Raw genomic sequence first — 13,672 nt, forward strand, 5'->3', positions numbered from 1 at the left:
CTATGTGCACCTGCATGCACTCACATGAGCATGAGCATGCAAATGAAATGAGAGGATCTCTAATAAAAACAAGTGCACATGGACTTCCATCATCTTGTTCCTATTTTATGCTAGCCAACATAAAGAAAACTGCTTTCTTTTGGCTCCTAAAATCATTCCCTAGCCTACCAGTCAGGCTTTCCTCTTTCATGAACATTCCACAATTGTCCAGCTGTCTGGCAGCCTAACTAACTCAGACCCAGAGTAAAATATCCCAGCCAGATTCAGCTCTTAGTGAAAACTTCAAACATCGAGCCCTTATGACCGCTGCACTGCTGGGATCCTCCAAAATACGCTGCTGTTATCTATTTGATTTTGGGTACCCATTTCCCACTAAAGGTTCATACATTTAAATAACATAAACTAACTTTACTCAGTATGTCACAAGATAAAAGCATCTTGTACATGATAAAATAATTAATGCTGACATAAACATTACAACTTAATAAATGTATGTGTATAAGTACATTTGATATAAAACATGTGTATTAAGCAGAGAGAGAGAGAGAGAGAGAGAGAGAGAGAGAGAGGAACAGCAGGAGAAGAGTGGAGGGCAAGGATATCATTTCTCCTTGAGCTGGGCTTATAAATCAAGATTAAAGCAAACACCGTATATCAGGTACGGCACGGGTGAACTCTCTGAACCGAGTCTAAATTTGAACCTAATGTTCAGACCTGCGCCGCACACCAGCTTTGAGGTGGTTTTCAAGGTCTCTGCTGCCTTTGAAGTCCTGGAGATTTATACACCCGAGAGCATCACAGACCGATCTGAACGGGGATGGCAAAGGGACTAACACAAAGGGCGGAACATGTGGACACAGGGATTTGCTGAATAGATGAACAGGAGAACCCAACAACTGCTTTGACCACACACAGTTCACACTTGCCATGGACAGCAGAAAAAAAAGTTCTCATTTACACCAAACACATCCTTATTCTAGCCCTGAAACAGCTAAAAATAAACAACTCTTGGAACATGCACAGCAAAACATATACACTCACACAAATCCCATCCTCAACCTTGTAGAGGTGTGCATACCTTGGTTTCCATGGACACCGGGAAGCTGCCGAAGTGATACTCATAACGGATTTGCGTGCGCAAGGAGTTCACAACCGAATCCTCGCTCTGTCTCTGTCACAGATGCTCTCCTCCCCTCTCTCCCTTTACTCTCCCTCTCTCTCTATCCCTCCCTCTCTCTCTACTGTAACAGTGTGGCATTAGATCTCTGCTATCTGTCTCTCGCACCCGCTCTGTGTCGTCAGCTGGGCTGTGTGGAAGAAGAGAGGCTCCTCGCTTCACCGGTAACCCGATCCGCCGGGCTGACTTAACCTGCACATCGCTGCTGAGGTGGCCATGCTGCTCCACAAGCCAGCACACACACACACACACACACACACACACAAAAGGGTGAAAGAGGGAGGGAAGGAGGAAGGGACTGAGAGTGTGTGACAGAGTGAGAGGAGAGAGTGAGAACGAAGGAGAGAGTTAGAGTGAAGGCGCGAGAGAATCAGGGAAAGTGTGTGAGTGAGAAAGAGTGTGTGTGTATGTGTGAGAGAGAGAGAGAAAGAGAGAAAGAATCAGGGAGAGAGAGAGAGAGAGAGAGAGAGAGAGAGAGAGAGAGAGAGAGGAGAGAGAGAGGGACCCCTTTGACTTACGGCTGGATGCTAATTAGAGATCAGCCCACTCTGTGGCGGGCTAGCAGGCTAGCAGGCGCGGAGCACAGCCCAGTTCTGGCAGTCCAACCTACCATTACCGGGCCAGCCAGAGTGCTTAGGAGGGCAGGAGCACATGAAACGCTCTGGGCTTTAATGCAAACCAGCGAACTCTCTCTCCCTCTCCCTCCCTTGCCCTCTCTCTCTCTCTCTCTCTCTCTCTCTCTCTCTCGTGACCGAGCCTGAGAAAACTGGTACTTGAGCGCTGGTGGTGAGGGCAGAAAGCCGCCATCCTATAGACTGGGCATCCTATAGACTGGGCATCTTATAGACTGGGCATCCTATAGACTGGGCATCTTATAGACTGGGCATGACCTGGATTCACACTGGGGTTTGGGCTTACCCACATCGGTGCTGTGTGCATGGAGGGGGGGGGGGGGTTTATTTCCCTCAGGGCTGGACTTACAGGAACAGGAGCTTAGCACAGCCACAGAGACCTGAGAGCTCATCTCGAAAAGGTGAGCTAATCTCTAAAGGCAGAGAGGTGTTGCGTCCGGTAGGAAATGGTTTTAATAAAGGCATTAGTGGACGTGACTGATTAGCCAAAAGCTTTACAATGAGGATGGGGCTTATCAGATACACACATTCCAAAGAAGCTTCATTCTTTTTCACACACCCACTCACTCATACATTCACTCACTTTCACACACACACACTCACACACACAATTTTCCTCCCCTTGCAATCCCCAAAGGGGTCAAAGTGCAAAGGTCAAGCAGGCTTCTGTTGTTTGAAGGCTGTGAGGGAACTTCAGCTGACCAATAGGAATGCTCCATCTAAGGCAACATCCTGGGAACCCTGTGTGTTCAGCATCTTTGATTCCCTTCAGGAGAGAAGCAACAGAAATCTCAATTTAATTGTCTCAAGGAGCTTTACTGTGCCCAGAGCCTGAACCTCATAGAGTAAGCACTAAAGGAAAGGAAAAAACTCCACTTTACCTTAAGCAGAGTCTCCCCTCATAGGAGGACCTATCTGCTTGACCCAGACTCTCCACACTCAGATGCTGACCTGTGGTCTCTACGCCACTGCCCCCTCTTCCTGCCCCCTCTGGGCAGTAATTCTAGATGTCTGGTCAAAGCGGGCGGCTCAACCAGCTGCAGGACAACCCTCCACAGCGGGAGCCGTGCATGTTGCGGCGTGAGGTCTGAGACCACACCTCGGGGCACTCTGATGTCACCGCTCCGTCGCTCGGGCCCGCGGCAGGAACATTTGGCAGGTGACGTCATAGGTGGCCCAAGGTGAGTCCGTGCTGAACTCGCGTGACCCGGCGACTGAGGCCCGGAGAGAGAAACTGGCCGGTCTCGGAGCTGGAGAGCAGCGCGTGAGTAAGGCATTTACGAGAGCTTGAGGTGGGGAGGAGATTTTTTTTTTTTTTTTAAAAAGGAAAAAAGATAGGACAACCACAGAAAGATAAAAATAAGAATCACACTGGCTCACACAAACCAGAGCCGATGACAAAATGGAAATCTAACCAGACCGGCGACCCGCCGTGGGTGCGTATCGTTTTTTTTAGAGAGAAATCACTTGATCCCGCGAGTGCTGGCTCGGTGTCAAAAGCCCGACCCAAACCCCCAAAGCGCTGCTTTTGTAGTGGGGCTGGAATGCGGGAGCTGAGTATTTAAAGCCTGTTTGGCTTAAAGACCTTCCACTGTACACACACAGACCAGAGGGGGGCAGGTCCTCTTTCCCTCCACAAGACCTCACCCCTGACCCCCTGGGCTGCAAGAGAATGTGTGTGTGTGTGTGTGTGTGTCTGTGTGCAAAGGGGGCTATGTGTCTATGCAGGACATGTGTGTATATGTGTGCTTGTTTCAGTTAGTGCACAGGGAGGTTTGCGTGTGTGTGTATGTGTGTGCGTGCGTGTGTGTGTGTGTGTGTGTGTGTGTGTGTGGAGGGGGGGTGGAGGTGGATGGGCTGGATGTCCGGGCAGGGCCCAGCGTTTCCCGCACGTTGTGGGACATTCCAGCCTGAGCTCTCTGGAGCCGTGCGGTGTGGCAGTGACACAGCGCTCCTCAATCTGGAGCCATGACTGGAGCACAGCCTCCAACACACCAGGGTCAGGACCTCTCCCCCCTCCACCCCTCTCACTCTCTCGCTCCCTCTTTCTCCCCATTCTTCTTCAATTCACCCTTTCATTCTTTATCTTCTATGCCAATCTTTGTTTTTCCCGCCTTTCTTGTGGTTTTGTTTCTGTTTTGTTTCTTTTCAGTCCCAGGCTCCATCTATTCATATGTTGGGACTCAAGGCTTTATACATCTATTCATATGTTGGGACTCAAGGCTTTATACATCTATTCATATGTTGGGACTCAAGGCTTTATACATCTATTCATATGTTGGGACTCAAGGCTTTATACTTCTGTCCATTTTTCCCCCCTTATGCTCCAGTGGGCAAAGAGGTGCAAGCTCTGAGCTCTGTTTGTTGTGTCAACACACATGCACACACACACACAGGCACACACGCATACAAACACGCACACACACATACAAACACGCACACACACACACGCACGCGCAGACACACACACACACAAACACACAACACAGAGTATTGTGACAGACAATCAATCAAACAAACACTAACTATTTTAACCTTATTAGAAACCATTGCTAGTTCAAAACACATTCTCACTCTCCCCTGTTGAAGCAAATGCAATACTCAACTGCTCTGAGCAGTGTTTATGGACTGCACTGGACTAGAGATCTGCTGGCCACACACACCAGAGTCCATTAATCATCATGCAAAACAAACGCTGCCACTTCTGACCAACTGATACACACAGAAGCGTGCCAGCACCCACGCACACACACACACACATAAGGAATTTCACATGTACAAGTGACCTCTCTCTCTCTCTCTCTCACACACACACACACACACACACACACACACACACACACACACACACACACACACACACACACACACACACACACACACACACAAACACGCACACACACATTAATGCCTCTCCCTCTGCCCTGTATCCATAAACATCTTTAGCAACAACTATATTTCTGGGGAGGTGTAATGATGCCAAGCTGGATGGTGTGTGTGTGTGTGTGTGTGTGTGTGTATGTGTGAGTGTATGTGTGAGTGTATGTGTGAGTGTGTGTGTGTGTGTGTGTGTGTGTGTGTGTGTGTGTATGTGTGAGTGTATGTGTGAGTGTGTGTGTGTGTGTGTGTGTGTGTGTGTGTGTGTGTGAATATGAGTGTGTGTGTGTGTGTGTGTATGTGTGTGTGTGTGTATGCATGTGTGAGTGGCTTCCGCACATGCTTACAGGGATAATCATGTTGATCCTGTTAGCTCTGCTGCATGTTGAGAGCTAAAGCTGCCGACTCAACGCGTTTCACACACACGCCCTGAATGTCAGGAGGCTCCGCAACGCCCCGTTAAAGATCAGTTACACTGTTACACAAGTTACATGCACTCACTCACACACACTCTCTCTCTCTCTCTCTCTCTCTCTCTCTCACACACACACACCCAACCACCTGCACACAGCAGAGATGGGGTATTTAGCAGCCTGTTGCCCCTCAACCGCAATGTTGCACAGCCATCTGCCGCCTGTATAAAAAAATCACCCACAGTAAGCCACTTCTCTCTCTCCCTCTCTCACTCACTTTTACACTCTTTTTTTCTCTCTACCTCTCTCACTCACATTCTCTCTTTCTCCCTTACATGCATACAAACCCTCCATGTCAACCACCTTCCACCTCTAACTCTTTTATCTCTTCCCTCTCTCCCTCCCTCCCTCTCTCTCTCCCTCCCTCTCTCTCTCCCTCCCTCTCTCATCTCTCTCGTCTCTCTGCAGGTGCACTCTGTTACCTGAGTTTCTGATCCCGTCCTGCTGGGCCCAGGTGAGCGTGAGCGTGCAGTAGTAATCCAACAAGCACAGCTGCTATGATCTCAGCAGCGCTCCGCAGCAGTGGACGACTCTCTCTCTCTGTGTGTGTGTGAGAGAGTCAGGGCCAGTCAACAGGAGAGCACAGCCGCACGGCCACAAACCCTCCCTCTCGTCCCCTCTCCTCTGCGCTCCTCTCCGCTCGTCTCCTCGGGGTCTGGACTGAGTGAGTGTGCAGAGGGAAATTACTGCCTGCAGACAGCCAGGTGAAGCGCCAGCTCCTCTAACTGAAGCCCTCACTTGTGCAAATAAAGGGGCGAGGCACAGGAGGGAGAGAGAGAGAAAGAGAGAGAGAGAGAAAGAGAGATGGGGGGAGAGAGAGAGAGCAAGAGAGAAAGAGAGAGAGAGCAAGAGAGAGAGAAAGAAAGATGTGAAGAGAGAGAGCAAGAGGGAGAGGAGCCCCTCCCTGGTTATGGTTTCTGCTGCGCTGCAGGTGTGGTGTAGACAGACGGACATGGCGTGCGTGGGGGGGGGTGGGGGGGGTGGTGAGGGTTTTTTGTGGGTGTGCAAAAGGGGGGCTCCTCGGGCTGCTAGTTACCAAGGCTACGGAGGCATCAGTCTGCTCCCAGTGGAAAATCTCTGCCTGAGCAACTATGATTCTCTGCCTACTCAGCAGACTCTCTCTCGCTCTCTCAGTCTCTCTCTCTCCCTCCTCGTTCTCTTTGATTTCCCCAAATCTCTCCAACCAAATTCAAATTTCTCCGCATGCCTACTGTCCTTTTGTCCTCCATCCTTATTCAGATGAATATCAGTCCAGAAAAAAAAGATTCAGATCTTTTTATCATTAAACACACTTTTTGTCTCCCTCAGCCCCTAACAAAAGAAGAAAACATAAAAAAGAAAAGATGCTTTTGCATTTAGACATTCCTCCAGTGGATTCACGTCTGTGAACAAAACTCCATATTCACCGCTCACTGCTGTGAAAATCCGTTTGGTGTAATCAAGTGCAGAAGAGGCACAGGGGGTGGGGTAGGATTGGTATTGGTGTGTGTGTGTGTGTGTGTGTGTGTGTGTGTGTGTGTGTGTGTGTGTGTGTGTGTCTCTTCTGACCTGAGTTTGAGGGTGAAGTGGAGCCGGATGGGGGTCTGCTGTTTGAAGTCTTCTCTCTACCTGACCCTGCCAACCTTCACTACGAACACACTCAGCCAAGGAGCACAGCTGTAGTGTTCTCAGGGTCTCTCACCCCCATCCCCCTCTCCCTCAACTCCCTCTTTCATTCTGCCTCCCTCTCTATCCCTCTCTCACACTCACTCATCTCGTGGCGATTTGGCAATATTGTAAGTAGTAAAACGCCTGAAGCTTTTTGTTTAAGGAAGACCACTGGGATGTCATAAATATGCTATCACTGCAAGTGAGTGGAATTTATTGGACTGCCTTTGAAATAAATAAAATAAATGAGAAATAAGGAAAAACATGAGTGCGTGCGAAACAGAAAGCAGTTCATGGCAAAATGATGGGAAGGCGGGTGAGAGAGAAAGAGATGGAAAAGGAGGAGAGAGAGAGAAAGAGAGAGAGAGAGAGAGGAAGAGTGAGAGAGAGTCTGAATGTGGAATAAGCAAAGCAGCTCCAGAACAAACAAAGCAGGGTGTGGCCCATCGAGCCTGCAGTGCTCAACAACAAAGCAGCCAAACATAAACCCTAAACAAAACACAACACAACCACGGCAAACAAAACACAGTGCAAAAAAACACTGAAAAAACTCTGCCACTGCATCCTCTCTACATCCTCTCTCCAGCCCTCTCTCCTATGCCTCTCCAGGACTAAATGACAGGCTTCCTCCCGCCACTCAGCCACTCACACTCACATCCCACAGGGGCCCGGCTTTGCCTCGCTTCGACAGCCCAGTCTCCTCTCCTCTCCTCTCCTCTCCGCTCCTCTCCTCTCCACTCCACTCCACTCCACTCCACTCCACTCCACTCCACTCCACTCCACTCCACTCCACTCCACTCCTCTCCTCTCATCTCATCTCCTCTCCTCTCCACTCCGCTCCTCTCCTCTCCTCTCCTCTCCTCTCCGCTCCACTCCACTGGCATCGTAGGGCTCTGTGCCAGAGGAACCCAATGCCATCATCTGGCCCGGCGCTCTCCCATTCCTATGCAAACAACCCCCGGCACTCCACATCACAGCCGGGCCCGCATCCCAGGAGTCACGGAGTGGAAAACAGACACTCGGCCATCAAGGCTGATCTTTTTATAGAGTTTGACATCGCTCTGCTTCCTGACCATGGAGATCACGCTGAGGTCCGCAGGGGCAAAGGCAAAAACAGAGAGAGAGAGAGAGAGAGAGAGAGAGAGAGAGAGAGAGAGAGAAAGAGACAGAGAGAGCGAGAGAGAGATAGAGAGAAAGAGAGAGACAGAGAGAGAGCGAGAGAGAGAGGGAGGGAGAGAAAGAGAGAAAGAGAGAGACAGACAGAGAGAGAGCGAGAGAGAGAGGGAGAGACTGCCTGTGGGTTTGGGGTAGGAGGGAGCCGTTAGAGGGCAGCCTCCAGACCCTGTAGAGGGAAAACCACAGCGTCCTTTACACAGCAGGGGTGGAATGACAGGGAGAGGGAGACATCGGCAGGTAGATGAAGCTCTGATGGACAGCGTGTGACAGACAGAAACATACAAAGACAGAGAGACTTACAGAGACAGACAGAGAGACAGAGAGAGACATCCAACACTTTAAAGGCCAAATACCAGGCCACATCCACACAAAATGTTTGGATTAACCAAACCCCCCAAAACCTTAAAGACATTTAATGACGAATATTGGCAATCTAAAACACAATCCCAAAGCAAAATGCAATGCTATCTGACCCTAAACAGGAAATATACACTTGTACATTACCTAACAAAAATAAAAGAGACAAATTTGAGATGCACACTAACGAAATACAGACTCAGTGAACACCGTTTAGCCATAGAAACAGGAAGACACAAAAAGACATGGCTTCCAAAAGACGAGCGTCTATGCCAGCAGTGCAGAGATGATGTTGTTGAAACTGAATTACACTTTTTAACTGAATGCCCAAAATTTGAATCAATTCGCAATAAATACTTCCCATAAATGAAAGAAAAAATCCCTGATTTCTATGACCTACCAAACCCGAATAAAATACTATACCTATTGGGAGAAGACACAGACAGCTGTATTACTGCTGCCCAATATGTCCTTGCCTGTCACCAGCTGAGAGACACTGAGTGATTTTTGTATGCATGTACATGTGACACACACAGACACACACAGACACACACACACACACACACGCACACCTCTCTCACAGCAACAGCCACATACACTAACTCAACACAGTTCCCTCATGTTGTATACTGTACCATACTTGAAGTTTCTACGCAGTCCACTTTATATTTGTGCCCTGATGTATTGTATGTCTGTAAGTTTGTTGCCTGTGTTGAGTCACTCAGAACTTGAACTCGATATGTTGTACTCAGACAGACAAAAAAAAAAAAAAAAAAAAAAAAATGTTCTTTACACTTTGTCCATGTACCCCTATCCCTTGTATATGTATAATTGCTTAGATCCTGATACTGTACTTTTATGTAACAATTGCTTTGGCAATACAAGTGTCATATTTGTCATGCCAATAAAGCACCATTTGAATTGAATTGAATTGAGAGAGAGAAAGAGAGACAGAGAGAGAGAGAGAGAGAGAGACAGATAGAGAGACAGTTGAATGGATGCATGTAGTTCACCACTGCTCAGTAATCAGTGTGTGTCTGCGTACATGCCCCACTCACCATGTAGAAACCCAGAGCCTGTGTCTAACAGGAGCCCCCTCACCCAACCCAGGCACCCCATGGGGACAGTCATGCCCGAACAGGTGGGCTCCCAGAAGGCAGTCAGGAGAGCCGAGGGTGGGGGAAGAGTGGGGGGTAGCTGCTTCAATCCCAAGTGGGGTGATTCAGGTGTGGAGCATGGAAAGCAGCCCCCCCCCCCTTCCTCCACCGCCATCGCCACCACAGATCCCCTCCCAGCCCAAGGGACTGATTTTACAACCTGCCTACAAACCACAGACACATCAAATGACAAACAGACACATCTCCCCAGGTGATGAAGTCGCTTTTGCCAAATTGTAGGACTGAATCCATGAAGATGGTGTAAATCATTGCAGTTTGCAGTGATGGAAGCAACAAGCATTAGGAAGAAAGAGAGAGAGAGAGAGAGAGAGAGAGAGAGAGAGAGAGAGAGAGAGAGAAATAAAGAAACCCAGTCTTTGTTCTCTGGAACACAAAATAAATTCAAATGAGTGGCTGGATAGCTAACGGGCATGTGGATACTGCTACTTCCTCCGACAGCAATAACCATCACCACACCCTCACTCTCAAACCTCACTCCACGAGATAAGGTCAAGAGCAGAACGCCAGCATGACACTGTAAATTCATTACGTCTGAACCCTCCAGCACAGCAAGGACACAATGGAGGAGAGCACAAACACATTGTCCACCACAAGCCAAACAGAGCAGAGATATGCAAATGTTTGCCAGGCGAATCTGCACTTGTCTCTGGCACACCCATGCTGGGTTCTCCATTACCAGCCCAGTGGCATGGCCACCCAGTGAGGTAACGGCCCAGGTCGCAGTTTTCCACGAATAGACATACGAGGTGGCCGCTGAGGGGCAAGGCTGGCATTCAGTCAAGGGGGTGGTTTACGAGTGACATCTCAATGCCACGAGTGCCAGTGACCCATCCACCCCCCACCCCCCCACCACCACCAACACACAAACCCACCACCACCAACACACAAACCCACCACCACCACCTTCTGCTGAGCTGGATGAGGTGCTGCTGAGTTTAAACCTGATCTGCCATCTCCCGCTGCAGTCTAGAGCAACACGCTAACGCCAAACTTCAACGCTAATGCCGCTGCGACACCTGACGGACACCCGACACCTTGTTTTCACACCTCAGTTAAGTCTCTCCTTCTCACTCACTCACTTCTTCTCTCACTCACGCTCACTTGCTGGTTCTCTCTCTCATATTACCTATCTACCTCTCCTCCTCTCTCTCTCTCTCTCTCTCTCTATCTATAACTCTATCTACCTCTCCTCCTCTCTCTCTCTCTCTCTCTATCTATAACTCTATCTACCTCTCCTCCTCTCTCTCTCTCTCTCTATCTATAACTCTATCTACCTCTCCTCCTCTCTCTCTCTCTCTCTCTCTCTCTCTCTCTCTCTCTATCTATAACTCTATCTACCTCTAACTAACTTTGTCTAAGGCCCTCTCTTCCATAGCCTTTCTCTCTCTGAAATTAGTTCAATTTCATTACAGTCGCACTTTCACACACACACACACACACACACACACACACACACACACACACACACACACACACACACACACACAATGCTCGATCGTCTCTCTGCTTTTCTCCCCAGTTTCAGGCCCCCTTATGAAAACGATCCACTTTGTAGTCCATTAGCCTCACACAAGTCTTCCTCAGCAGGCATTCTAAGTGTTGCTCCGATCCGAACTATCCAGCCCAATGAAACTCACACCGGCAGACTCCCTTACACTGTAAAAATGCACATCCAGCACCTGCCACCTCCAATAGCACCTTACAAGGATGCTACAAGAACAGCAGCTAAAACCCACGAAGAGCAGATATATCAACATAATCCACTAAGCCACTGCATAATGAAATATGATTAACCAAAAAATGGTGTCACACTCCTCCAAATGCCTGGATGGTAGCCGAGGGGCCTGACATTCATCATGCTGAAGTCACTGGACTTGCAAATTGCAGTCTGCCAAAGACAGCTATGGAGAGATGGGGTGGTGTGTACGTACGTAACGTCCACGGTCGGCCCCCTCGCTGGGCCAGCGCTGTTGCGGGGCAGATCGGGGGCCTCAGCTGCACCCCGCGGCAGGCTCCATTAACCCCCCTGTGCAGTATTAAATTAGCGCCTGGCCTCGTCGCGCAGCCCACCTCAGCACAGTACAGCACTGCACTGCAGCCGCAGGCCGCTCCACTCACCGCACTGGCAGCGTTCCCTATGCTAATGTCGCTAGCTTCTCCCTCTGCCCCCCCCCCACTTCCCCAAATACACTCAATTAAGGGAAACTACGGCTAGCTCGGTTTAAGACCTTCCTTATATTGCACGCATGAACACACATGCAAAAGCACTTTCAACCATATATGACTGAATCATAAAAGATTTGTTTTAATCTTGGTCAGCTAAGCAAAGCATTGGATGGGGATAAGAGTATCAATATCTGACCACTCTAGGTAAGCGAAACCAGTTATTCACACACAAATAACAAAAATCAACCATCAACTGAACATCGATATGTGTGTATCACTCACCAGCTCCCTTAGGTAACTGCCTCTGAAGAACCACCAAACAAAGACCTCTTATCTCTCCCTACCCACACACACACGCACGCACACACACACATACACACACACACACACACACACACACACACACACACACACACACACACACACAGAATGCCTTTGTCTGGCACCATCTTCATTCATGCAAAACATCTGTCAATGATCTTTAGCGCGACGGTTGCTCATTTCCCTGTCTGCCCGGTCCAGGAGGCTCCAGGCCCAACCCCCTGCTGGGCCTCCTCTGACCCGGCGTCCTGCTCTGGCCAGCATGCAGAGATGGGCCACAGGGACACACCCTGGGCAGAACCACAGGTGGACATTCCACGATGTTTTCAGGGTAGATACACTTTCAGGTATTTGGTGAATTTGTTCAGCAAACAGCATGTCTAAACCAGCGTTTCAAGAATCAAGATCTAGAACTAATAAATGACCTACTAAGCAAGTTCAATATTTGGATAGAGAGCTGGTTGCGGTGAGAAAGCACCTCGTCTCAGTTCTTTAAGTCATCATTGGTACACACTGCTTGACTGCGCATTCTTCTCACCATCTAATCAAGCCAGTCTCTCTCACACCAGCGTGTGAGCCTCTTGACACGACTGGCTTTCTCCCATAGGTGCTGAGCAGACAGACAAACAGAACCTCCGACCACAGAGGTCCAGCAAGGACAGGAGAGTAGTGTGTGTATATGCATGCGTGTATACCTGTCTGCATGGCCCTGTGTGTGTGTGTGTGTGTGTGTGTGTGTGTGTAGGACAGTACCTGTCTGCATGGCCCTGTGTGTGTGTGTGTGTGTGTGTGTGTGTGTGTGTGTGTGTGTGTGTAGGACAGTACCTGTCTGCATCTCCCTGGCCAGTCGAGGCGTTCCTATGGAGGCTCTCTCTCACCACCGCCATGCTGTCTGGCAGCCGGTTCAGCCGCCGTGTGTACAGACTCAAACCCCCGTCCGTCATGTAGCTGCAGGAGAGAGAGAACGAGAGGAAGAAAGAAAGAGAGAGAGATGTTGTCTTTGTTACTGCTTATAACACACACTGCATGAAAAAATAGACAGATCAGTGTATTGTGTGTGTGTGTGTGTGTGTGTGTGTGTATATATATATATACACACCGTCCGATTAAACTAATAACGTCCTTTGGATAGGGGGGTGGGGGAGGGTAAGGAAAAAATCACATAGCAGTCTCCCCACACACAAGCTAAGCCTAATGTCATAATAATGAAAGCCCCTATCAGAAAAAAATGGCCTTAAAAAGCAATATGACTGACATTTTTCCTAAGTGACACAATTGCAGCTATGTACACATTATTTTTTCCATCCCTACAATATAACTATTTCTACATTCATCTGTCACTCAGCCGCTACCTTTTTTATGTCCTTGAATTCACAAAGACAGCAAACAAGTGGCGGGGACATTTGACAGAGAGGAAAACGGAGGAGATGGAAGCCCCACGATGGAAAGCTGGCCTGGGATGGAGGCTCCAGGAGCCTGCCGAGCCTGCGACGCTAACCTACAGCTCGGCCGCCGCTAGCTATCCAAAGCAAACACATCACGTCCAGCCAGCAGAGGGAGGAATCAGGCTGGATTATTAAGGTCTCTATCGGTCTCCTCCGGGCGTTTCGATCAGGCGACCTCTCCAAGAGAGGATACCGGAGACAGCCGGGCCGCCTGGGTCGCGGT

The 13,672-nt window shown here is 49.1% G+C and overlaps 1 protein-coding gene across 1 annotated transcript in view; it reads right to left on the minus strand.

Annotated features, from left to right (window-relative positions):
- Window positions 1-13,672, minus strand: part of nav2a (neuron navigator 2a) — a 113,816-nt gene that overhangs the window by 35,422 nt on the left and 64,722 nt on the right. Inside the window, 1 exon segment of the mRNA XM_076286888.1 lies at window positions 12,830-12,952. Coding sequence (XP_076143003.1) covers window positions 12,830-12,952 — 123 coding nt within the window.

Source organism: Alosa pseudoharengus, unplaced genomic scaffold (assembly GCF_046254945.1).
Source record: "Alosa pseudoharengus isolate Yale_2024_CS ecotype anadromous, Long Island Sound unplaced genomic scaffold, YU_APseudo_1.1 YU_APseudo_1.1_scf_16, whole genome shotgun sequence".
In the NCBI taxonomy this organism is placed as follows: domain Eukaryota; kingdom Metazoa; phylum Chordata; class Actinopteri; order Clupeiformes; family Clupeidae; genus Alosa; species Alosa pseudoharengus.